Source organism: Ips typographus, linkage group LG4 (genome assembly GCF_016097725.1).
Source record: "Ips typographus isolate SLU linkage group LG4, UJ_Ityp_2.0, whole genome shotgun sequence".
Taxonomy (NCBI): Eukaryota; Metazoa; Arthropoda; class Insecta; order Coleoptera; family Curculionidae; genus Ips; species Ips typographus.
The window spans coordinates 6,921,020-6,947,673 of NC_138425.1; the positions used below are offsets into that span (position 1 = coordinate 6,921,020).

At 34.8% G+C, this 26,654-nt stretch overlaps 2 protein-coding genes across 2 annotated transcripts; both read right to left on the reverse strand.

Moving 5' to 3' along the window:
- Positions 1 to 6,739: 6,739 nt before the first annotated feature.
- On the reverse strand, positions 6,740 to 9,195 carry LOC145728042 (serine protease inhibitor 42Dd-like). Its single transcript, XM_081977968.1, has 7 exons — positions 9,027 to 9,195; positions 8,409 to 8,741; positions 7,999 to 8,128; positions 7,837 to 7,945; positions 7,566 to 7,785; positions 7,359 to 7,506; positions 6,740 to 7,000 (listed from the first exon to the last, which is right to left on the reverse strand). The coding sequence occupies exons 1-7, from the start codon at positions 9,159 to 9,161 to the stop codon at positions 6,876 to 6,878; spliced, it is 1,200 nt and encodes a 399-aa protein (XP_081834094.1). The 5' UTR covers positions 9,162 to 9,195; the 3' UTR covers positions 6,740 to 6,875.
- A 1,416-nt stretch (positions 9,196 to 10,611) lies between these two features.
- LOC145728043 (serine protease inhibitor 42Dd-like) lies at positions 10,612 to 14,480 on the reverse strand. Its single transcript, XM_081977969.1, has 7 exons — positions 14,321 to 14,480; positions 13,067 to 13,399; positions 12,472 to 12,601; positions 12,310 to 12,418; positions 12,042 to 12,258; positions 11,787 to 11,940; positions 10,612 to 10,855 (listed from the first exon to the last, which is right to left on the reverse strand). Exons 1-7 carry the CDS (start codon positions 14,435 to 14,437, stop codon positions 10,731 to 10,733), a joined length of 1,185 nt encoding a protein of 394 aa, XP_081834095.1. The 5' UTR covers positions 14,438 to 14,480; the 3' UTR covers positions 10,612 to 10,730.
- Positions 14,481 to 26,654: the final 12,174 nt, after the last annotated feature.

The window sequence follows — 26,654 nt, forward strand, 5'->3', positions numbered from 1 at the left end:
GCAAAAAATTACCACATTTCTGGTGGCGATCTCGACAATACAATCATCCATGTAACCGGGGAGAAATCGTCGCGACAAAAGAGCGTCGTGATTACCATAATCTAAGGGTAAAGAGCTATGAGGGTAATTGATTTTTCACGCCTAAAAATCGACTACAGTGTTTGTTCAATGAGCTTCGAAACCCTTCTGAGACCACCCTCCGACAGACAACAGGTATCGCATAGCCCGAGGCCACACTCTAACCCGACACTCGCTTATGAGCCCATTATTTAAGCGAATATTTAATGGGACATTGAGTGCACTCGAAACTGTATAAAACCCCTTCGGATTTGGGGGCCCCCCAAAATAACGGTACTAGTTCTATTTGCAATTCTGGTTTTTTGCGTTGGTGCTGTCCGATTCAGCGATAGCGGCACGACAAGCGCAGATTTTGCTTTATGGGCACCGGGTGCACTTTTTTGGGTGCTTTAATAGTCCCGTCCAGCCTGGAGATGCTGTGACTCGAATGTCTAATTGATGGGAACTATTGTTTCTGCCATTTTAAATTTTTTTTAGAAGCTGCTTTTTAATGTGTACCAAAACGTATTCAGTTAAATTATACACCCATTAGATAAGCAAGTTTAACTTGTGGCAAAGTGGCAGAAAATTTGGAAACTATTTTTTTGCTAATTTCTTTGGCGAGATAGCTGGAAACAAATGGTACTCCACCAGTTGATATTATATTTTAAATCCGAGGTGTATAGACGCCATATTAGATTTTTACAGTTTTGAATTGGGTTATTTTTTCTAATTTTTATAATGTGTCATATGATATGTAAATGGTTCAAATTTGAAATTTAGTTAAAGGAACAAAAATTATGTTTTAATAAAAGGTGCAATACAAAAATTTGAATTGTCGTGAAAGTCACTTGACACATGTTCACGTGACATTATTGCCAATTTCAAATCGTTCAGCATGTGACATAATTACGTCACGAAGCTTGTTCTGACTTTGTAATCGGTTGTTCATGATATTTTATGGCATTCTTCTAACTCTTTCCTGATTTATTGATGAGATAAAAGTAAATTAGATTTTAAGTTTGCTTTCCGTTTTGGCGACGCCGTATTAGATTTCATGTTATCATCTGACAGTGTGTCACATGATGATTCTTTTGTAAATGGCAATTATATCACCTGTCGACGGTTTGTTGAGAGTTTAATTTCAAGGCGTGGTTTGTAAAAACATAATTTTCGATTCTTTTACGAATTTGCAAACATATACACATATTACTCGGAAAAATTGAAATTTGCAAAAATCCAATATGGAGTCCATAAGAAAAACGGATGTGTGACAATAACTAAAAATCAAGATGTCGGATACGTTACGATGACGTAACTTGGCAAAACCATAATTTGACCAATTATCAAATTACTCACAATACATATCATGACGTCACATTCGCTTTGATTGATCTATGGAGTGCGAGTCGATTAAATAAGAATCGTTTTAGAGAATTTTAAAATTTAGAAGAGAGATTTTTAAGTAATTTTATTTAATCTTATCATAGGTAGTTAAGAATTATAATAAATTATTAATAATTTTTGTAATAATTTAATAATAGATCATCAAAACTTCTTTTTTTTTTGTTTTAACTTTGACAGTGAGCAATAGAAAAAAAATGTTTACCTTAGGGACGAGTCACAGTATCAATCAATACATCATTGAAAAGGAAGTTTTAAGCTCTTTTTGTTGATGCATACAAATAAAATGGCGTACGTAAGATTTGACTCGAAAATAAATGAAAATAAATACATCTTTTCTGAACACGTCACCGAATTCTTCGGAAAAAAGTGTGTTAAAAATGTCTTTATTTCAAAACTACCATTGACGTAGTTTAGAAACTAAAAGGCAGTCTTTTAAAAAAAGTATTGCACATTTTTTGATCTTTTTAGAAAAAGAAAAAAGATAACACAATTTGGAAACAAAGTGTCTCATAAAATTTTCTAAAACCTTCCCCATTTAAACGACCTTGTATCTCTAAAGATAAATAAAATATTTATACCACACTTGGACACCTGGTATGTGCATCATCAATTTGGCTCACCATGTATATGATCACGATATAAAGGAGGAAAGGTGGCAATACAAAATTGCCATTTATTTTCAATTATTTCCTCCAATTAGCAAAAAAATAAACTAACTTTTGTTTAGATATCTCCGGAACTATTGGAAATTTTTCAATTTGTAAAAAACAAAATTGTATTAACTTAGAACAAAACGATTTAAGTCACTTACACTATCAGTTGGAACTAACTTTTTGATTGAGAACCTTTACCCTAGAGACATTAAGGGCTCATCTTCGATCTTCTTAGTTTGGAAATAAACATTGTTGGAAATTTGTTAATAAAACTATACAACTACAAATATAATGTTTTTGAACAACGTCGTTTGGCAACACTGGAAACGTAGTTCATTAAGACCGCCAATCCGAATGCAAATGAGGCCCGATTCGCATCAATTAGGCGACCGGGGCGACCGTGCCCCCCGCCTATACCGCCCTACGAACCTCAATTGCGAGGGGTGAATCGGTGGACGCCGCCCCCAAAGATCAAGGGGAGCGTCGACGGAACGGAAGGGTTTCGTTTACTTTAGTTGAGTAAATAAAGATATCCTGTTCGGGTTTAATGTAGTTAATGGCGGGGGCTTAGTGGCAAAGGAATCCCACTACGTCAAGCTTTGCAGTAATAATGTTCGTTTTCAAATTAAAGCTTGTTAATGTCAATATTGTAATAAGCAGTTTGCTCGTATGTAGTCTAGGTATTTTCCTTATATGTTGGTGATTTTACTAGCTACTGTACCGATAAAATGCATATTATAATAAAGTAGTCTGGGTAACGAGCGATGATGATCAAGTTTTAAACTGCACCACATAACAGCTCGAACAGTTTATCTAGCAATTATCGGGTTGGATGATTACTATCGATCTGCTGGCGTGGTTATCGTCGGATCGCTGAAACTCACATCCGTCTAATCAAAAACGAGATCGTATAATCACTTCCTTGATCAGTGCTAATCGTTGCGTATTTCTTCGAGAATTTTCAAATATGATGATATGCTAAAGCAAGTGGTAGTTCACAACCCCGTTATGCAAATGAAAAAATTTGGAGCTGGGTCAATATCGATTTTTCCGGTAGCAAGAGCGGCTGATAGTGCCGGCAGCGTGCACAGTCTCGTAAATATATTTAAATATATGCGGCATTAATTCAACGCGCGGCCGACCCACTCACAGCTGACTTCGTCGTGTTTGTAAACACAAGAGTTTCATTCCCCAAGTGTCTGCAAACCCCTTTAGACCTATAGCAGTTAATTTACTAATTGCACTAGTATGAAAAAAGTGCGAATCTGATCCGGCTAAGAGTCGCAATGTTTTGCTATACATGGGTTGTGAAGGAAATACAATAATGTGGAAGTGTGTTCAAAGGTAAATATTTTAGTTTAACAACCATGTCCACAAAATGAACGAATCCATTCCAACGAGCCACACTAAACCACCTAAAAACGGCCTGAAAGTGTTAAAATTGTTTTTCTATAAAGGGATTAAAAATTCAACTTTTAACACGCTACTGAACTATTTTTCAGGCACTAGTGCTTTAAAAAAGAGTTTTACAGCGCTGTTATAATTATATACCATTTCGTACTATTGTCGGGACTTCGTTGGTAGTAGGCCCAACGTGGCCTTTCTTGCAGCCTCACCAATCCATGGCACTTCTTCATTCATTTATGCGACAAAGTTGATATTAACACGTATAAAAAACTATATTCACAAAATGATTTAAATTGGATGAGTCTTCAAATGGAACTGATTTGACTGTTTGCAGAAAAAGAGTTTCTCAAATATAAATAATCATTGACATTTTTAATGCGTTTGTAGAAAAAATATTGTATGGTATTCGTGTTAAAACTGTTTTTAGGGCATTCATGCGTTTGCTCGTCCTGCAAACTTTCACATGCGTGCCTCAAAAACGCACTTTTGATACTCTGTTAAACTACCACTCAGAACTGGTCACGTAATAGTTCCACCTATCTAATGAACTTGTTTTTTGTTTAAATCTAATCTCTCTTTCAAGTTAATTAAATGTCATCCTTGACCAGTTTTTACTTAAAATTGATCTTCTACTGGTTGATATAGGTTTTTAACACAGATATTATTCTGTTTGGCTTATGAATAACAGTCAAATATTGTCTTGTTGGGTGAAAGGTCGACCGAAGCAAATTCTTGACTCGATCCGACCAAGGACTATTGTTGGGTAGATCAAACAGCTTTTGTCTGAATTCTTTCTTTAAAAATCCAGGTCCTCTGATGCATATTTTAAGGACACCAAGGTTTTTGTAACAGTGATAAAAGGGTAATTTTAAGAGGAGTACCTTGTTCTCAATGTATGCAGTTGTAACTATACGATACGTACATCAAGTAACCTTTAACGTAACGTTTTCAGGTTCCAGATCGTGTGATAAAGCAATCACTGCATTTTCCTGGTTTATATTTGTTCATAAGATCACATAATATCTCTGAATATAAAACTGAGCAATTTCTTTGACGAGTCTGCCTTCCCCCCAATTTACTAATACTTTGATTAGATTAGTGCATACAATTTTTTTTAAATATATTTTTTTCTGCCAAGACAATATTTCAAAATACCAAAGAATCTTTGTTTCAGAGATGAATCCACATGTTTCTAATAACAACACATTTCCGTAGGTATTAAGAAAATGAAAATACACCTATTTAGAAGAGGTCTTTTGACTTTTGACAGAAAAGTGTTTTTTGGGTGAATTCCGCAAAAAAAGGGTAGCAGAACAGAACAAAGATGATAGCTCTGCGACACGTGTTTCTGCTTTTTGGCTTCATCAGGAATGTTCTTTCTGCTACTCTTTTTTTTGCGGAATTTACCCAAAAAACACTTTCTTGTTTTCTTTAAAATTGTGTATTTTTGTTTATATTAGCTTTGTAAAAAAAGCAAACGAAACTGGTGACTAGAATATCCAAAAATACAGAACACTTTCATGACTTCAGTCAGAGTATTTAAACATTTTAACACTCAAAGCTGTATGTGTTTATCTATACTATGTATAGGTATTTAACTAGATTTACAGTGCAGATGGGCTAAAATCGAGACACAATACAGTACATACATATACTAACTGTTTGAATTTGGTTTGGTGAAAATCTATTATAACATCTTATAATTAGTGGACATGAATTGTAAGAATCCAAAGCACAGGATCACTTAATTATATGTAATTACTTAACTAGGAATCTTTCTCTACTTGGTTGTAAGTATATAGATAGTTTTTGATCCATATTTGACAATTTTGTTGCTGATTCCGTTCTCTGAATAAACAACCTTACTTGTCTTGTGTCATAAATTTCTCTGCAGCTATTCACATTCACCTATCTTGAGTTTATTTAATATTCCGGAGTTCTCCTTTTCGTTTCAAAAAAAGCCGGTTTTTGTTCGTACGGATACGAATGACGAATCGCCCACATAAACGTATGCCGTCCGACTTGATTTACGACCAAAATCCTGGATCGACCCCGCTAACAGAAATAAAGAACGCCAAAATAGAAAAGATACTTGTTTTGGGTCCACAAATCACTTTGAAGATTGGCCCCCCTCTTCAATCTCGAGGTTTATATATTTTTTTCTGAGACTGTGTTTCATTTCATTAACTGAAATACAAAATGCAGTGGTGGCTACTGTACCGCATAGGGCAGCTAAGTCCTGGTGGTGCAGTGGTTGTCCATAAAACAAAACGTTGACATAAAAAGGTGGTAATAAATATGATTCGTTCCACGTTTGGCCCTTTTTTTGTTTGGACATATTTCTGAACGATAAGCGGCACACAAAAGGCAACAACTGAAATATCGGCGGACGAAATCTGGCTCGCAGGACCAGCAGGAAAGGGAAAGCGACACGCCAACCGCCCGTCCTCATGAATATGGATTAAATCGCAAACTGCCAACGACCAGCAGGAAAGCATATAGTTTTTCAGCATCGACTTTTCTTTGAACAGCTTCGTGCCGTAATAAAGAAAACCCAATTTATGGTTCTTTGTATTAATCGGATCAAGAAAAAAACTATAAGTAGTATGGAATTCTTCAGTCAGCTACGGTGTTATATTCCAACAATATAAAAGAAACCTTTGGATATTAAGAATATCTGAGTAATAGTCATAAAACCAGTCAGTAGTCTAATCAACTGTTGTCGTACTGATAATGATGTAATTAATGCTAGACACCAGGATTTTCTATCACTCACACTAATCACTCAATTGTGGCATCCGCCTAATCCAGGCCTCCTACACCAGAAAGCCTAGAAGATGCTTTTAAAATTTGTGTGGTGCCAAAAGAATTTGTAGAGATTTAAGTAGCTGTTACTGTCCTATACAAAGTTTTGTTGAAAACGAGCGTTGGTTAATTTAAGAGTCTGAGTTGCGTTCTGAGGAGAAAGCTGGAGAAAGACTTTGGTATTGGTTTGGGATGCCAAATGAAAATTACGTTTAATACTAAGTTGCTCAAGTTTTCTGTACTACCATATACAACCAGTTTATTATGCCAATTGTGTCTAAATCACGTGTCTCAGCACTCAAAGTAAGTCTAAGTTAAGCAGTTGTATAGCATAATACAACTGCTTAACTCATATTCAAAATCATAAATGCTTGCTGCATATTGCAGTTGTTGAGAATAAAGACCACAAATTTGACTTCTATTTTATTTATTAAACTTAGATAGACACGACATTCTTATAATTACTAACAGTTCTCGAGAGTACATATAATTGCAGTATTATATCAAAAGTAGAGTCCTTTTTAATTATTATGGTATACGAAAGTTTTAAGGTTGCACCACCCGACCAGCAAAAAGTACGAAACCATTTAAGTTCACATAGAACAGAAAAGGCCGATCAGCGATGAAGAATTTTTGGTCCAAACCTAATGGCGCGTCAGCACGAATCCCAGCTAAAATAAAGCTAATTTTGTATAAACTGCACTTTAATACACTATTTATTGCAAACGGAAAATCAAACTAAAGAAAACGTTACAAAATTTCAATTAAAAATTTGTAAATGTGCAATTGGAATGTCCCATATCCTATTTTACTTTCAATTTTCAATTTGCCATAGCTAAAAGCTTTAATTTAATTTATTGCCACCAAACATTTATTGATGTTATTCTGCCAAACTGACAAACAAATATGAAACTTGACTCAAAAATAATAATATAATAAGCAATAAATAGTATCAAAGCGCATGTCTTTTTTTGTGTATTACTCTATGACAACAGTGCAGATTTTCTCGGCTGTAAAATGTAAACTTACATGAAATGCTTGATGAGGCTGCTATTCCCCATTCCAAAACTTCAATTGTAGATTTTTGGAATATATCGGTTATTGTCACATATGGGTGACCAGGAATGCTTAGGCCAGAAAGGTCAGTCCTTAATTCAAAGGCATTGTTTAAACCCATCTGCAACTCAGATTTATAATCTGTTGTCTTACGAAACGCAATGTGTCGATAAAACCTACCCTTTTTAGCACTGGTTTTAATTTAAGGTCAGTGCTGACCTTAAATTTGGGAATTTTCACCCATACTTTGTTCAAGATAAATTTCTTGTCTTCAAATACGTTTTCATTTTCCTCAATGTTCTCATAGCTATAAGGTTCTTTTGGTAATACAAATATAACTTCACACGAACTTGAGTACAACTTCATTTTCAAATATTGGGCTTTGTCGTTCTCGAAATAGCTACAATACTTGATTTAACAAACAGTTAAACAATTGTTATTACTTGATTACTAAAATGATGTTTCGTTGCGGACCATCATGTCGGTTAATACTTTCCCATATACGCCTGAGAAAAGTATTTTTTCGTTCCTTGTCTCGTCGAATGGATAGGTCCATTTTCCTACAATTTACAGCTCTAAATAATGATTTTATTGCGTTTAAAACAGCATTTACCTGCCAAGTTTAAAATGTCGATTAAAATAGTCTGTGTATTACCGGATAAGGTTCCAGGTGCAAAAAAATTTGTAATTTTTTTGTCAGTTTTTTGTGACACCCAAGTGTTAATAGAGTTTATTGCATTACTCTGTAAATCAATACATTTACTGGCAACAGGTCCGAATGTTTGTGATTAGCTTTACAATGTGTATAAATAGATTTTCAAATATATTTTTCTTCATCTACAACTTTATTAAATATGATGCGCGGTTTTTGTTTGTGTTAAATCTACAGATCAGTTAAACTTATAAGGTCGATATTACCACTGGTAATAATATATTCACTGATAATAATAATGCATAAATAATGATGAGATTTGAATGTTTGTATCCACCAATCACATTTTTTTCATAATTTGTTTTACTTACGTTTGAAAAGTCTATAGCTTCAACGTCCGCTTCATATTTAATTCTAAGTAGATTCTTATATGCATCTTTTATTGTGATCCTGTTGTTGTAGTATAATTTCAATATGGAGGAAATCATGAAGTCGTCGTTCATTTGGTTTAGATCATATGAGGTTAGCTCTCCAATCAATTGTTCAGATTCTTCATTTGTGGGTGCTAATTCTGCAATTTGCCTAATTTCCTTGGAGCCTGGGCTATTCCCTGATAAATCTGCTGAGCTGAGAGCTGCTAATAAGACTTGCACGTTAATTGGACAAAAGATAAAGTTTTGTTTATCGTTGTCTTTTGCCAGTTCCTAAAAAAAACAAATATGTATAGAATTATTTACCTCATGCCCTTCAATATTAATAGCACGGTAATATTGAACAACTTTAAAAAAGGGCATATCACAAAAAACTGTAGGCATCACAGGGTAGTTAAATACGTTTTGTGGGAACCCGAATTCACATATTCTATTATCTCTTAAAATTATTGTAACAACTTACACATTTTGTATACTAAATATTTTCTTGGGCAATAACTTTTTTTTCTTGGCTAAAGGTTAATTGGAAATAAGCACTTAACTAACTAATTCACTGACCTTGTAAAGTTTAGCGGTAAATCTGGTGTTACCTTCTACCAACTCCTCCAAAGTATATGGACGAGGTGGTATATAAGGTGTCACTACAGACACCGTCAATATAGTAAAAAATAAAACACAAAATCGAATTGCCATGTTGAGGTGAAGATCTCTGAACAACTGACTGTACTCTGTAGTTTGTTCTTGTTATATATCAACACTATTTCATTTTTGATGTGACTTTGACTTTTTATCTTGCAAAGCCAATCAATTTGTGATACAGTATGTGCTAAAAATAAAAGGTTAAAAAGTCGCCAAGATATACCGTTTGTATGTGATTGCAAAGCAAGAGCATTTTGAACACATCGTGTATAAATAATTTGACAATTAATAACAAAGTTATATTATATGTACCCCGTTATTAACAATTCTATATACCTATATATATAACAATTTTTAATCTTTATTTCATTACGAAACAGGTTATCGACCGGAATGGTTTTTCTGCCCTAACAATTTATATTTTATATTTATACGTTTTTAGCATTTTGATAGGTTAACAGAGATTATTCCATATTCCCATTATATAGTAACGTTATAGAAAAAAAAAGGTATTGATAAACGGTAATTCGATAATTTTCAAATAAATTACAACGGTAATTTCACATCGTCATGGAATGAATCATAACAATTACACTGTACGATTGTTTATGTTTATTTAATGTGATTAATGTCCAAATATACTTCAACTTAATAAAAATTAAACTTTTTGGTGACATTTTGAGAAATAATCTCACTAAATATCGATCGAGCTTTTCAATTAACCAGATAATTTTCATTCTAGCATGTTTTCTTTACAAATTTTCGAACCTATTTACTTCTGATAAGAAGCGTTCTGCTAAATAAAATTAATTGGATTATTGGACCCGAATTTAACATGAACCCAACTAAAACCCAGTAAATCATTTTCAATCATCGGATATCAAATGCATCCCCAACAGTACAAATTGAAAACTTCAAAGTGCAACCACAGCCTACAGCTAAATACTTGGGATTCACAGTGGACTCTAAATTAAACAACATCCTCACAAAAAACATTAAAATCAAGTTTAAAACTACAGCCAAACATTTTCGTAGCTTGACAAAAACCAAGAAATCACTTACAAAAAAGCCACACAAATATATAAATCTATATGCCGATTTTTAATTGACTACTGTCATCCCATATTTCTTAATATTTGCGATTCAGCTAAACTTAATCTGGAAGTGACAGAAAGAGTGTGCTTTCGCTCTTTGACTAGAATTCGTCCTTCAAAATAGTCCACTGCACAATCCATCAAATTCACTTTTTTATGAACTAACCAAAACCCAGCCCATAATGGAGCTGCTTTGAAGAAAATTTGCAGACAACTCTGAAAACATTTTAACTCTAGACGAGCTATCCAAAATGAGGGTGCCTACAGAACCACCAGCCTTTAACAACAACGCCTTTCAAAACTTTAATTGTATAATGCCAAGAAACATTACTGTTTATAACATGGTAGAATATAATTATTATATGAATGATATACTTGGGGATTGTAATTGTTGAGAATAAAAGACAACAAATTTTACTTGTATTTTATTTGTTAAAATTAGGTAGACAATATATATTTTTATAATTTCTACCAGTTTTCTAGAAGTCCTTAAAAGCATCTTCTTCAGTTACAATGGTATACGAAGGTTTTAAAGTTGCACCACACGACCAGCAAAAAGTACGAGATCATTTAATTTCACATAGAATAGGAAAGGCCGATCGGCGATGAAAACTGCTTTGTCCAAACCAAATGCCGCGTCAGCACGAGTTTCAGCTAAAATACAATAAATTTATAGTCTACTTTAATAAATTATATAGGGTTAGCCAACTAAGCCGCAAATTTGATGAGTGCTATGTTTCAAAAATATTTTTATCTGTCACTGCCGGTCACACCCTGTATATTATTGCATTTTTGAATAGTCTTATCGATTTCAAATATTTTTGATGTATTACTTATAACCCTTATCTACCTAAAACGATTTTCGAGATATTGACGTTTGAAAAATGACACTTTCAGTCAGCAATAGATCTCAAAAAGTTAACATTAGAACATGCCAGATCTGATTCAGATTAGGAGGTATGACACTCCAAAAACTAAAAATGTCATTGTTCAAACCTCAATATTTTGAAAACCGTTAATATACAAAGCACAATAATATACAGGGTGTTCCATTTAAGGTTAAAAAAAATATAGCACGCATCGAGTTTATCTTTCTTTAAAAGTTTCCAGTTCTATAAATATTTGATCCTGATCAACTTTTAATAAATATTTTGGGTGGCTAACCCTGTATAATACAAATGAGAAAATATAATATAAATACAGAATAACGTTACAAAATCGCAATTGCAATTTCGTGCTAATATACATATAGAACAAAAAATGTCTTGTTTGAAATTCGGTTGTTGTTCATCCTATTTTACTCTAAATTTTGCGATAGCTGAAAGCTTTGAGTTAATTCATGGTTGATATTCTGTCAAACTGACTGTTCAAGTATTTTTAAAATAAATAACATTTATGATTTATTTTTGAAGTTGGCCTTAAAAACGCCAATTAAAAAAGCGTTTTATTGATACAAATATACCTCAGATGTTGGTGTTATCCGTGATTTCATTTTATAGAATGTACAATAAAACCACGTTGCCTTTTCGTGTTTCTACACTATGACAACAATGCAAATTTTCTCGGCTTTAAAGCCTAAACTTACATGCTATGCTTGATGAAGCTGCTACTCCCCATTCCCAAACTTCAATTGTAGATTTTTGATATATATCGGTTACTTCCACAAATGGGTTGCCCGAAAGGCTTAGGCCAGAAAGGTCATGAAAAGTCATTTCAACAAAGGCTTTGGTTAAACCCATCTGCAATTCAGATTTATAATTGATGGTCTTACAAAACGCAAAAATTATCAAATCTATATTTTATCTTAAATTAAATTCTTCTATTGAAATTATTATATTACCCTTTTTAGCACTGGTTTTAATTTAAGGTCAGTGCTGACCGTAAATTTGGGAATTTTCACCCATACTTTGTTCAAGATAAATTTCTTGTCTGCAAATACGTTTTCATTTTCCTCAATGTTCTCAAAGCTGTAAGGTTCTTTTGGTAGTACAAATATAACCTCACACGAACTCACCAAGTTCATTTTTAAATATTGGGCTTTGTCGTTGTCGTAATAGCTACAATACTTAATTTAATAAACAGCTAAACAAATGTTATTACTTGATTACTAAAATGGCATTTCGTTGAGGACCATCATGTCGGTTAATACTTTCTTATATACGCCTAAGAAAAGTAATTTTTCGTTCCTTGTTTCGTCGAATGGAAAGATCCATTTTCCTACAATTTATAGCGCTAAATAATGATTTAATTGAGTTTAAAACAGCATTTACCTGCCAAGTTTAAAATGTCGATTAAAATAGTCTGTGTATTACGGGATACGGTTCCAGGTGCAAAAAAATTTGTAATTTTTTTGTCAGTTTTTTGTGACACCCAAGTGTTCATAGAGTTTATTGCACTACTCTGTAAATCAATACACTGATTAGCAACAGAGTTATAAATTGTCCGGAGTGGTTGTGATAGGCAAACATCTATGAAAGCTTTACAATAAGACATTTGAAAAAAAAAAAGAAGCAAAAAGTTTTCCTAGAAGCAAAGTTTCAAATAAATGCTTCAAATTTAAACTATGCTACTTATGCTAGTATTCCTTGAGTCATTTATTTGAAATTTTGCACGTATAAGCAAATGCTTGCTTTTTGACAATGTGTATAAAATGGATTTTCAAATAAATTTTTCACCACCTACAACTTTGCTAAATAGATCGAATATACTTTCATTTTTTTCTCAAAGCGAATTTTTTACTATTGTTTTAAATCCATAGTTAAACATTGATATTAGCTTTGAACATAGATAATGATGAGATTTAAATTCTTGTATCTACCAATCACGACTTTTTTATAAATATTATAATTGAGATTTTTTACATACGTTAGAAAAGTCTATAGCTTCAACGTCCGCTTTATATATACTTCTAAGTAGATCCTTATATTTATTTGTTATTGCGATTCTGTTGTTGTAGTATAATTTCAATATCGAGGCTAACTGGAAGTCATCGGATATTTGGTTTAGATCATTTAATATTAAGTCTCTAATATATTGCTCAGTTTCGCCACGTGTGCTTGGTAATTCTGCAACTTGTCTAATTTCCTGGGAGAGAATGTTACGCCCGTATAAATCTGCTGAGCTAAGAGCTGCTAATAAGACTTGAACGTTAATTGGACAAAAGATAAAGTTTTGTTTATCATTTTCTTTCGCCACTTCCTAGAAAAAACAAATAGTATTATTTACCTTACTTTTCTATATTAATAGAACGGTAACATTCAGAAACTTTTAAAAAATACCGGGTGATGACCAATTAAGAATGCGATGTACTATATCTGGAAACTTTTCATCGTAAAGGCTTGCAGCAAAAAAAATTATAACTAAAAGGACCAAAAGATCAACATTTAAAATATTTTTGTAATTCCAGCGTGGCCACATCTAAGTACATGAAATCAGTGGCAACAACGGATTTTTGTTTGACAACCCTAATGTGCTGATACCAATTTTCGATTCTTCTGCTTGGTCTCGACAATTTGTCTTCCAAGAAGTTTATATCATCATTTAAAAAAAAAAACAAAAACATGTAACAATATGAATTTCTTGAGAATTTTGAAAATTCAGGTCATGAAATATATCTCAATCAATAACATCAATCGTTTGCCTGCTACAGACTTCCAGATATAGAAAATAACAATGTTTAATGGTAAATACCTCGAAAACGATAAATATTAGCAACAGGATTAAAAAATGGTATTGGTTATTAATATTGTCGAACAAAAATCCGGTTGCCATTGATTTCTTGTAGATGTGACTACGCTGGAAATACAAAAAAATTTAAAACATTTTACTCTAAGCCCTTTCAGATATACATTTTTTTTGTCGTAAGCTGCTTCTATGGTTTACAAAATACAGTACCTCGTATTTTTAGTTGGCGATTCGGTAGTTAGATAAGTTGGTGCTCGAGTTTGGGTCATTGAACCAAAAATCACATATTGTTTTATCTCTTAAAATTATACATAAAATAAAAATACAACTATAATAATAAATAAAATTACTAAATACTTTCTGAGGAAATACATTTGGTTTTTTTCTTGGCAAAAGCTATTTGGAAATAAGCACTTAATTAACTAATTTACTTACCTTGTAAAGTCTAGTGGTGAATCTGCTGTTACCTTTTGTCAACTCGTCAATATTATAAGGTGTTACTACGGACACCGCCAATAAAGTCAAAAATAAAACACAAAATCGAATTGTCATCTTATTAAGCGGTGAAGAACTCTTAACATGTAACTACTATGTATAGTTAGTTCTTTCTTATATATCAACACAATTATTTTAAATGTGACTTGGATTTTCCAGCCTACAAAGCCAATCAGTTTGAGATAAACTGTAATTGCTAAACAATGCTAAACAAAAAAGGTTAAAAAGTCGTGAAGATATTTCACTATTTGTAAAAATTATTATTGTTATCGTTTCCGTGCTGTGTTTAACCTTTGATTAAAAATAATAAATTAAAAAGTCGTCAAGATATTTTACGTTTTGAAAGTATTATTACCGTTTTTCTGTAATTGCATCTTGTTTGACCACACAAGTTCGTGTATAAATCTTTTGACAGTTTGATATTTGTTTTGGCACAACCAATAATTGCAATACCTAATTAGGAAGCTGGAAACTGAAGAGAAAAAATAATAATATGAATTAACTTTTATTACGGTAATTAGAAGTCTTCTTATTCATATTTAAGATCTTGCGATCTGTTAGTTTTGCAGGTTCCTCTGGATCAGTTCCTGGGAGGTGGACTGCCAGCTGTCCTTCCATCTCTTAGGTGGTCTTCCGGGTGCTCTTTTCTCTATTGGTTTCCCTTCAAGTGCGATGCGTGGCAGTCTTCCCTCTTCCATTCTTCTCACGTGAGCGTACCAATATCTTTTTCTTTGTCTCCCCCATCTTACGATGTCTTGAACCCCACATTGTTCCTAATTCGGTCTATTCTTGTTTTTCCCATTATAGTCCTGAGCGTTTTCATTTCGGCTACTCGAAGCATTCTTTTCGTTTTGTAGGTTTCTTCTCTGATTTCTATTCCGTATGTCATGATTGGCCTGACACAAGTCTTATAGATCTTGACCTTGCTATCCTTTCCCATGTATTCGTTAGTCCATATTATCTGCCTTAAGCAGTTTTTTCTATAGATATGGTCATGTTCATCGCTTGGCTGACCTGGCCGAATTTGTGTAGTTGTCTCTGTAGATCGTCCTCCGTTTCCGCGAACATAGCTGCGCATCATCGGCGTAGCATACCATGCTGATCCTTTTATTCTGTCCCATTCGGTATCCCATATTTAGTGATGATACTTCCTCTATAATTCTGTACATTTAGTATTACTGTACTTCCGTATAAGTGTCTCCTGCCTTTATTTTAGTCATGTTGTTAATATTGAGACTGCGGACTGCTCTTACGATGGTGTCTGGCGTTTCTTTCGCTATCAGTATATTTATGATGCCGGAGAGGCGAACCCTATCAAATGCCTTGGTCAAATCGATGAAGCAGACATATGCTGGTGTATTAAATTCGATTGATTTTTCTTTTAGTTGTTTGATAATGAATATGGCGTCGGTCGTGGATCTGTTTCGTCTGAAGCCTTATTTGTGTTTCAAGTCTTTCCTTCAAAATGCTGGTAAAGAGTTTCATGCTTGTGTTCAGCAGCGTTATGCCCCTGTAGTTGTCTGGGTGCGTCTTCTGTCCTTTCTTGAATATAGGGATACTTTTGTGCCATTCCGTAGGTATTTCCGAAGTTTCTAAAATTTTGTGGTAGAGGATTTTTAGATGTTTTCCTAGTTCAGGTCCGGCATGTTTCAGAAGTCAAAACTAAAAATAAAATAAAAATACGTAAGCACATATTTTTGTTACGAAACACCACAGTTTGTAACACCAATTTACTTTAATATTTTGCTTTAAGTAAGAACTTTGTGAAATACGCATGGTTTGTTTTGATTATGTATAAAGCTTTCCGCCGCAAAATGACTTTAATAAAACCTGAATAAAATCCCAAATGTCGTACATATCCTCGTCCAGCCTAATACCGACAAAATAACGGGGTGTTTTCAACCCCAAATCCATCATATCGATAGCGAAGCCCGTCGCAGATGGGGCTGAGTCACACGCGCACCGCCATACATATTCATGAGTCCGCTTTCCCTTTCTCCCGCTTGCATACAACAAAAACACACGCTGCCTGTCCTGCTGGTTCTAAAGAAAAAATACCATTTTCACTGCAAAATTCAAAAATATTCCGCAGACATTCCATTGATTAAAAACGGTCTGTCGGACGAACGAAATCAGGTAGCAGCACGACGAGCAGTAATTTACGAGGTAAGTCGCAAGGGACATGTGCTCGTTCGAATCAATCAGTTGTCCGTCTCGAACCTCCCGCGTTCTGCTGCATTCCTGCATCCCGACGGGTTTAATTGGGTTTTGTCTTTGATGCTTTGTTGTCTATGCAGGAACGGGTTTAGGGGTTTGGATAGCCAGCCAATTAAGACCTGCTTTTGGCAAACAGGGTATACTAATATGTGCAAGTTCCAGAAAAAATACATTCAAATTCAAAAACATAAAATAGACCTGCAGTTCAACTACAGCTACTGTAATATCGTTGAGCAGACTAAATTGGATTTTTTGTATATTGAAACAGCCGCAATTTATAATTCCTGCTAATCAAAAGTCTTTGTCTCTCTCTGTAATTCCACAACAATACCCTTATGCAAACCACGGTCTCAAAGGTGAGTTGAGAACACAATTTTCTATACAGAGATAAAGGTACGAGACCACTGGATACATTGTTGCGATACAAATGTATCCAGTAGACTCGTACCTTAACAAAACTCTGGAAATATCCCGAAAACCGTTTGCCAAAATTGTTAAAAATTTTGTACGTTTGAAGCTATGGCGTTTTTCTGTAGTTAACAGGACATTTTCATTTTTTTGTGGAACTCCATATATTGTAGATTCCATCACACGAATGTGCTATTCACTACAATATAGCACATTCGTGGTTTTGGCATTGTATCAACGATATTCTAGTGTATTACGGAATTCTCCAGAAAAATGCAAACACTTGTGGCAGGACAATTTTCTGTTAGAAAAACTATATTTTGCTATTGGAAATAGTGTTTTTAAGAGGATAATGTTAAGGTGGTGCAATGTTTTCCTAATTTAAGTAAAACATGTCCCACAAGAAACATGGGTATTGTAACCAAGAACTTTTGTGTACTAAAGTAATGTAATGAAATTATGCCTTGGTCAGATAGTATTGACCAATACAGGGCCCTATTTAAGGTGTTTGAAAAAAAAAAATGTGGTATCACGCCCAAATATTGGTCAAAAACAATAAAAAAGCAGACTATCAAAGTGAAGCTGAAGATTGTGTCGAAATCGTTGAGCTGACTAATTGCCCAAATTTTTCATAAGAAGAGCGAAAGAATGTATTAAAATGATTGAACTGGCTAATTGCCCAGAAATTTCAATAAAAGTCGAACTGTTAAAGAAATGTTTTATGATGATTGAGATGGTTAATTGCTCAAGATGTTCAAGGGCAAATTAACTGATAAAAGAAGAGCGGAACAATGTGTTGAAATGGCTAATTGCCAATAATTTTTATAGAAGACTAACTGACAAAAGAAGTAGAAGCCTCTGGCAAATTAAAACAATTTTAGAAACGTGTAAGACACTTGTAGAGGCCCTTGGCACTTTTAAGAAGGTTATCAGTAACATTTAGAAGTCTATGGAACTTTCAAAATGGTTCTAGATGCTTCTGGCAAATCAAAACAATTCTAGGAAGGTTTAAAACACTTGTAGAAAGCTCTGGCGCTTGTAAGACGGTTCCCAGTAGCATTTAGAGGTCTATGGAACTTTCAACATGGTCCTAGAGTCCTCTGGCAAATTAAAACAATTTTAGGCAAGGTTTAAGACACTTGTAGAGGGCTCTGGTACTTTTAAGAAGGTTCTCAGTAGCATTTAGATGTCTATGGAACTTTCAAAATGGTTCTAGAGGCTTCTGGCAAATTAAAACAATTCTAGGAAGGTTTAAGCCACTTGTAAAGAATCTGTTGAAAACAATTGACATGGCTAATTCTTCAGTGACAAACTGATTTCAAGTATTACAAATAAAAATTTAAAAATGAATATTTTCTCTTGAGACACATGTACATTATTTGGTAGGGTATATTCTTAATAATGACGTTATAACGACTGTATAATAAAACTTGATCTAAAAAGCGTCGAACGATAGCGATCACCCCTGTATTGAGCTGTCAACGGATCACGCAGCTGTCAAATAATCCTATTGGAAAAGTGTCGGAGCAGCGCAAAAAGTTCACTTATCTGCGGCAACCCGCGGTTCAAATTAGCCAGATCGGGGGGCGAGCGCCCCCCGGGGGCAGTGACACCTCTCTTATTAACTATTTTATTGTATCCCTCTCTTCTGTCTCGCCAAAGGGACGCTTGGAATTGCATAGGGTTTTTTGAAACCGGATAGCGATAATCTGAATTGCTGACAGAAAAATTAAACTCAATTCGGTTTAACATTCACAAAAGGAAACTCAACATAGCTAAACCTGGCTTAAAATTAATTTCTTCTAAATCAGCTTTCGGCGGCGCATCATTTAGAGAAAAGTCTCCCGGATTAAGGCCCCGTCTGCGCACAATTGCCATTTATCAGTGTTTGCAAATAACGACGCCGTGCCGTAAAGCAAATCTGGGCCATTAAGGCGTCAATAATGACCCGGCTACGGCGCTGAAATACATAAATAACCGACGCCGACGTACGCCGAGATAGACTTTCGGATTTAGTTTTACTTTGGAGTGTTTTAACCTCCGCATTGTGATCGTTTATATTGGATTCGGAGCTCCGGGGATGCTATAAAATAAATCAGACCTATCCCAGTTTAAATTTACGGAAGACCATTCAAATGGCTGCTCCACACCCTGTATATACGGAGACGTGCCGACAACAAAGAAGCTCTCAATTATTTTTTTAAAGCTTTGCAGGATTAACTCGACCCGTTTAGAAATGGTGTCCACGGATGGAGATCTAATCGACAACACAGGCCATTACTCTTTGTCACCCGCCCTCCGGTGGCTTATATGAGCTGCTACCCCCCCGAAAAGATTATTGCGATTATCACAATTTTTCATCTGTCCTATCAAAGGGTCAAATCGAACACAAATAAAGAGATATACACTCGGAAATACGTTACGGGGTAGCTTGATGAAAATCATTTTCTATTATTGGGTTAAGAAGTATCTATACAGGGTGTGCCACAACGAAAGACATCGATCGATATAAAAACAACTACAAGTTTTAGCAGCAATTCTCGGTTTCAAAGACCTGTTTTATACCAACAAACATGTTTTATTAACTATGATTTATTTGGAAATTACCCTACTAAACCTTCCTAACAAAATTTATTTTGGACACCACTCCACATTGACTATAATCTTTATAATGTGGTTGATTTTTCACGCCCCAAAAATGAGTCCCGTATTCCCCAAAGTGGGTCCGGGGCGTTGGCTCGTTACAGTAACTTCAAAGCAATTTGCAAAGGGAATTAAAAATGTCAACTTGCATTAGGTTAAGGAAAACCCATTTCTTGGCCGCTAGTCCCATGTGCGCCAACCCAGAAATAAAAACCCAGGTTTAGCCCCCGTAAAATAAAAATCCAAATCCTCTTAGGACCGCTCTTTTGTGCTGGTCTAATATCAATTCATTCCGTCTATGCTAGTTAAGGGGTATTTTTTTGTCAGTCCATCTGTTGGACAAGTTTTAATTTACCACACCTATTTAATGTACCAGAATAAACGGTTTATGACGGCGGTTTTTGAATCGAACTGAATAATCCAAAAACGCTATAAAAGAGTGCTTCCTCGAGCTGAAGGTGGTTTATCCTGAGGGAGCTCGGCAGAGTCCCGGAACAGTGTCAGCGGAATCGGGTGCGGACGTGCCCGGACTTTTAATTAGATGCGCCCGTCCCGTAAAATCGATACCGGAGCCATTGCTATCCAAGAAGGACCCGACAACTTCGCGGATTAGTTGGTTGTGCTTGAAACTGAGGTTATTACAATGACTAGCCAGACTAATCCAGGTACAAATGTAAAAATTTAAATTCAGACTTAACAGGTAAAGTTTTACCACATGCTGGAAACTTATACAAAAATATTTTGATTTTCCCCAAGTAGTTGGACAGAGTTAACTTAATGATTTAAATAAGTATGAGGAGTTTTATTGGAAATCCCAAGTTACTGACATGGTTTGCTGTATTACTTGACTCGGTAGAGTGACTGTAGGGATTGACAACAACAAACAAAACCTTTAATTAAGTATATCAAACAAATCACTCACAAGATAGTTGTTGGGCAACATTTGGTCTCCTCTGTACTTAACTGTATGAGTTAAAACTTACAAATGACCATTTCAAGTCTAGAATCTGTTGTATAGATGCAGGAAAATGAGAAAGCCGACCATTACTCTGACTGAAAATGGTGATGATGGATGCTTTAGGGATCATATCTACAAATATCAGTCCAAATCCGAGAAAGAGGAGTGTATCTCTGGAAGTAACTCCAAAATGGAGGTAATGATTGAGCAAAAGAAAACTATATTTGCCTACAGGTTTTCTCTCACGACTTTAAGCAGACTAGAAAGTCTGCAGATTTTGTTACAATGGGGAGGGATTGCTGCTTTTTTGTAGCAGCCTGATCAATCAACCGACTCAGGCTTTAAATTTGGAAGAAATGAGATGAGCTTTAGGCCAGATGCTAGCAACGATAAGCACAATAAGCTTCAAGAACTTAGGAAATTGAGACTAATAAATCTACAATTTACAACATATCCTATCAGCGAAAAATGTTCTCTAGAGATATGTTTTTGAAGAGCAAATCTTCGATCGATAATTTTTGAAGAGGTTTACGATTGTTATCAAGTCAAAACAGCAACCATAACGTATGTCTCACAATGCTAATGCACATTTATAACATTTATATTACACTGCTAAGACATCTCATTTTAGTTTTTGCCATAATATCTAATAAGTATTATTTTTAAACCAGGTTTCTTGTAACATCATACACTCAGCAATAGCAAACTGAGTGTTGGCAATTTTATAACGTTACAAAGGAATATTCAAAAGGTCCCTCTGAGGTTCCGTGTAATAGGGTTTTGCCTACAGGGCCCTCTAGAGAGTCCAAACCCTTCCTCCGTCAGCATTTCCGCATTTCGATTTCAAAGCGTTAATTTTGTCACGTCAGGAAGATGACACCTATTTAAATCCCAATGAAAACGCCTTTTAAATTTGATAGATGACTGTGAAAGATAAAACTGTGCGTAACGCAAAGGGGAGCGGAGCGGTTGTTGTATAGAGTAGATCGATTTTGCAGTTCAGTTGGTGATCCAGTAATTGTTCAAGAAATATTTCTAAATAATGTTTTGTAGTTAACTAGGTGGAACTATCAAATAGTCCTACTCACTTTACATGCAAATTGATGGTTAAGATAATATTTAACCGGAACCGAGTCGATCTAGATTAATTGACATAATCTGCTATTAAAATAATAAACTCGAGCTCACGTTGTGCCTCAAATAATTGCCTGTGATTTAGGTGGTAATGCCTGTTTTTGCAATTGCTGCTAATTCATCGGGTAATAGTAGAAGGCACGGCAGATATGTTTTACTAAGATCTCGCTCAATCTGTGAAAGAAAAAGTTGTTCAAAAATCCGTTATACGTAACGAGCCAAGTGGTTAGACTGGATAAAAATTTTTTTTCTCGCAGTATATATATTTTAGAAAACCCGTTCATTATTAAGTTTAGTGTTTAATTTGCTGCACCATTTAAGTTTATTAAGAAAACCAGTATTTAAAAAAGAACAAATTGAATCAAGTCGGAGATTAAAATTGTGCTCATAATAAAACAAGTTTAAATAAACAGTTCTTTGGGAAAAAACAATTGATTTTTCATTTTATTTTATGAGTATAGGTAAAAGTTAATTAACTTAAAACTCTCTATACTTTATTTCCGGCTTAATAATACTAACAACTTTGCAATGTAGTCATTCTATTAATTATAGGATCCACTGTCGAGAATAATTGAACGAGGATCTTAAAGCATGAAAACTTGAATTCAAGATAATATTGGGGGAAAGGGTAACGTTAGCAGGAAGGGTTAGACTAATCTGGCCATTGTGGCAGTTAAACAGCTAGATTAGAACGTAGTTAGGACCCCAGCTAAGAGTCATCACATCGTCGACGAAAGCAATATTAACTCGCCGTTATGAACTGACATTTTGCGGCCCGAATAAGAAAAACGATTTCCCAATTTCCACTCGAGCAGCACGGGAATCTGAAAGGGCGTATTTGCCTGACAATGCTCCAGTTAAGTGGGCCTTCGCCCGGGGGCCCTGATTTCCATGACAAGGGCCAAGGCAGCGGCGCCCCAGAGTCAAATTTAGCCCCCCACGACTAAAGGAAAACGGACTGGAGAGGGTCGTTGCTGATTTTGCTAGACTTTTTTTTCGGGAAATTTAAACAGTCGGGTGAATTTTCATATTCAGGAGACAAAAATTACTAGGCTGTACTGGAAGAAAGTGGAGTAGAATCATTTAACCCACATGTTTCGAGTCGAGCCTGCAGGTTGAGGGAAATAAAGTTCATTCACTTTCCCCCCTATTGAATAATTCATATATCGATCGAGCCGCCGCTCTGACCTTTCTGCTTTTCCCATATTAAGTAGCTTTGTCGTCACATGATGAACGCCGTGTCTGTAAGCGCTGGAAAAATCGGGTTTTGGCCACGAAACCGTGTCCTCCAAGTGAACAAATCAAAAGATATATCGGAAAACATCAAATTATCATCGATGGACCGACCGTTCGATGTTTTTTCCTTTTGATATAACACACCCTCTTTAACGGGGGTGTCCGGGACTGGTCCGGGGGTTGGCGAATAACGATCCGGGGGCGCTCGCCTGCGCCAAAAGGTAAGACGTGGGGCGTGCGCAGCACGACGTCCTTGATAGTGAAGCCGGTGCATCGCGCCCGTTTTGCAAGTAAAATTAGCCCCGATGTCGACGACGACTCGCTTAATTTATGGGATTTATGAACTTCAAACTTCCAGTTTGCGTACACACTTGTTTTGAGAAAATCGTAAACAAACTAGAACATGAAAAATTATCCGATTATCGTTTATCAATGTGGAGTCACTCGTTCTATTGAGAATGAACAATAGATCGGTTTGCAAAGGACTTGATTATGTTAAATGATTCTAGTGACTTCAATCATCAACCAACTGCATTCCTTTGGTGACTTAACAATGTCAAATTGTTCATATGCGGACAGCCTAGCGAACAGAAGAGAGCAGAAAAAATATGAAGACTCTACACCATTTATGTCTGTCTGCTAAATATCACAGTCAAAACAAAACTTATCAGTCATCAAGCAATTTGTTTTTAAGCAGGAATGTGAAATTTGCAGACTTCCTGGTCTTGCGCATCAAGTTTTTCAGAATTGATATTCACTCGTCTCACACAGTGAAATATTTTTGTGTAGTATATAGCAATATCTTTAAAGATTAATACATTAATAAAACATCAAGTTTGAAAAGTGATTAATATGTAAGGAAAATTGAAAACAAATAAAATTAGAATAGAAAACTTAAAATTAAAAGCAAGCAGTATGATGCTATTATTGGCTAAGAGAAGAACTTAGCCAAGAAACTCAATGGTGTTCGTCCAAGTAAAGCATTGCTATTTACAGATTTCTTAAAAAAATACTGACATCTTTTCACAATTTAAAAGAGGTTTTGAGAAAGAGATCGGGATATACATATAATCTACAGTGATATCTAATACACACGTCCAGACATCCAGACCATTATTTCAAAGTTTCCCTATCACTAAAGTTCAAAGAAATATGACATAAATAATGTTCCGTTGAATTTTAGTAATAATTTTTTTATTAAGAAAGGTGTTGTGAATGTTTATTGTGTAGTACGACTAAAATAAGATTTTTACGGGACAAACTAAACTGAAACTTACTATAAACCCAGAAGCAGGTTTCAGTACCTTCTTCAAAATTCAAAATACCATATGGCAGTTACAGTGATAACTATAAGTAATGTGCAGTACAGTGCACATGTGCAGCATTTACATGTAGGCTTAGCATTAAGGTGATTTGACGCAAAATTTGTAACACGATTGTTGCCCTAGAAAAATATACTATTTCTTGTAATTTAGTTATTATTTAGGACTTGCCAAAACAATTAGTCTTAGAGATATGTTCTATATGTTTGTTGAGACGAATTACTCATTTTTTTCTTGGTTTATTGGGTCTTCTGTCTCACACAAAAAAAGGTTTGTTGGGAAAATGGAATTTCGCACTAGAATTTAATTAAATTAATTAATTAATAAATAATTAATTATTAATTATTTTAATTTAATTTTTTTTTTTTTTTTTTTAATTTTGCACAATTAGTCTTGTTTTCAATAAATTTATATGTGCGTAGTTCTGAACGTTAGTTTTGGAAAATCCATATTATATAATAAAACAGTTACCAAGAAATGAGCAATTTGTGTTAATCTAAGGTCACACAATCAAAAGGAGCAAGAAATTTTTTTGCCTGACCCCCTAATTACATGATAATTGTCAGGAAACAGATAAGCCTAGAAGGCCAATTTGAAAACAAAATTTTTTGGTTTAAGGTTTATAATAATATACAAGGAGTGATCTAATTATTACAGAGATAAAGGTTAGGTTGGGTTAGTAAAGTGACAGTATATTGTTGAGAAATAATTAAAAGCAGTGCATTACCCGTGAAAAATAGGTACATGCTTACTTTTTATCTAAAGTAGCACTTAGGTGATTATTAGGTGGTTTAAAAAAATATAATATCTTGGATTCTGTACGGTTTTTTAGATAAAATTTATGTTGTTCATGCAAAGAGTATCGTACATTCAGTTTTAGATACTTTTTGCTCTACATAGACAATTGTATGAATTAAATGGTTAGCTTTAAGTGTTTGTTTAAATAGTACCCATTACAGTGTAAATTTAAGTTTGAAAAAATATTATTACAGCAAGTCGGAAGCACCAGCGAGGGTAACTCGGGTTGTAGTAATCAATATAAGGTGAAGACCGCACCGGAATACTAAATAGGACCGCTTCGTCCTGTCGACGCCGCAGGACCTGGATCGCGGCCAGGTCTTTCCTTGTCCAAGAAGGTTTTATGTGTTATTGCCGATGTTACAAAATAGCCAAAAATATTGAAAATGCTGAAATTATTATTCAGCCAAATCACCATTTAAAGAGAAGAAAAAAAACTGAAACTGACAGGAATAAAGCTGACAAATGAACAAAAATCAAAACCTTTTTATGCAAAACGTATGTACCAGTATTCTAAAACGACGTCAAAGAGCGATTCTATTCTCCCTAGAATCATATTCATCGTCTGCGAAGGACCCATCGGGCGCATAAAAGCGAAACCTACTTAGATTATCAATGTTATCTGGCCCTGAAAATTGAAGTCAGTCGTTTTAGCTCTTCAAAAAGACGGTCACACACGATAACCATTTAACCTTTTATCTGGGCATTCAGTCAGTGAGGAGTAAGGGACGATTGTGTATTGTAAAGTCACAGTTGCTGTAATCCCTTCACATTTTTGATTTTTACTGAAATCAGTCAGTATTCGCTCAATATAAACTGAAAAGCCTTTAGAAATTACTAAAGTTAAAACGTTCTATAAAATTTGTTTTGTCAAATTGATGTGATAGCAGAACTTTATAGTCAATGAAAGAGCTAGCTCCAAAGCGCTTTTTTGTTCCTTTTCTAAAATCGTCATTTAGAAGAATAGTTGAGGCAAACATAGATAAATTATTAAATCATGGCTAACAAACACAAATTTTATATTTGGTTTAGAAAGTCTTTTAATCTTAAGAGCTTAGCTTGCATACAAACCAAACAACGAAAATGCGTATTTTGTTGAATTGCACCCAGCAATAATAATTATACTATCTGAAGTAAATAGCATTTCTTAAGAGAAAGGCAGCAGTAAAAGTCCGAATTTGGTTACCAAAGTAATCAAATCATGACCATGATTTTGAATTTGCTGACAAAATTATCCAATATGGGACAGTTTCACTCAATTGCTAATGATTTTTACGTCCTCAATTCAAATTCTTGATTTAATTGAAGGCATGTACATTTGCATGCAAATATTTATAATAGCTTTCCGTTCGGATAATTTTAGTCGCATCTCATCCTAAAGATTGTAAATCTTTCTTGTCGCTTGCAAAAGCAATCGCTATAAGACACACTTTATAGTCGACTAGCATCGAGGCGTCGTTTAATTAATCAAATCCCAAAACACTAAAAACAAATGATCTCATCCCCCGGCTCATCACCGCCGTCATCATCCCTTTTTCTGGTGCCCCACGCAGGTTGT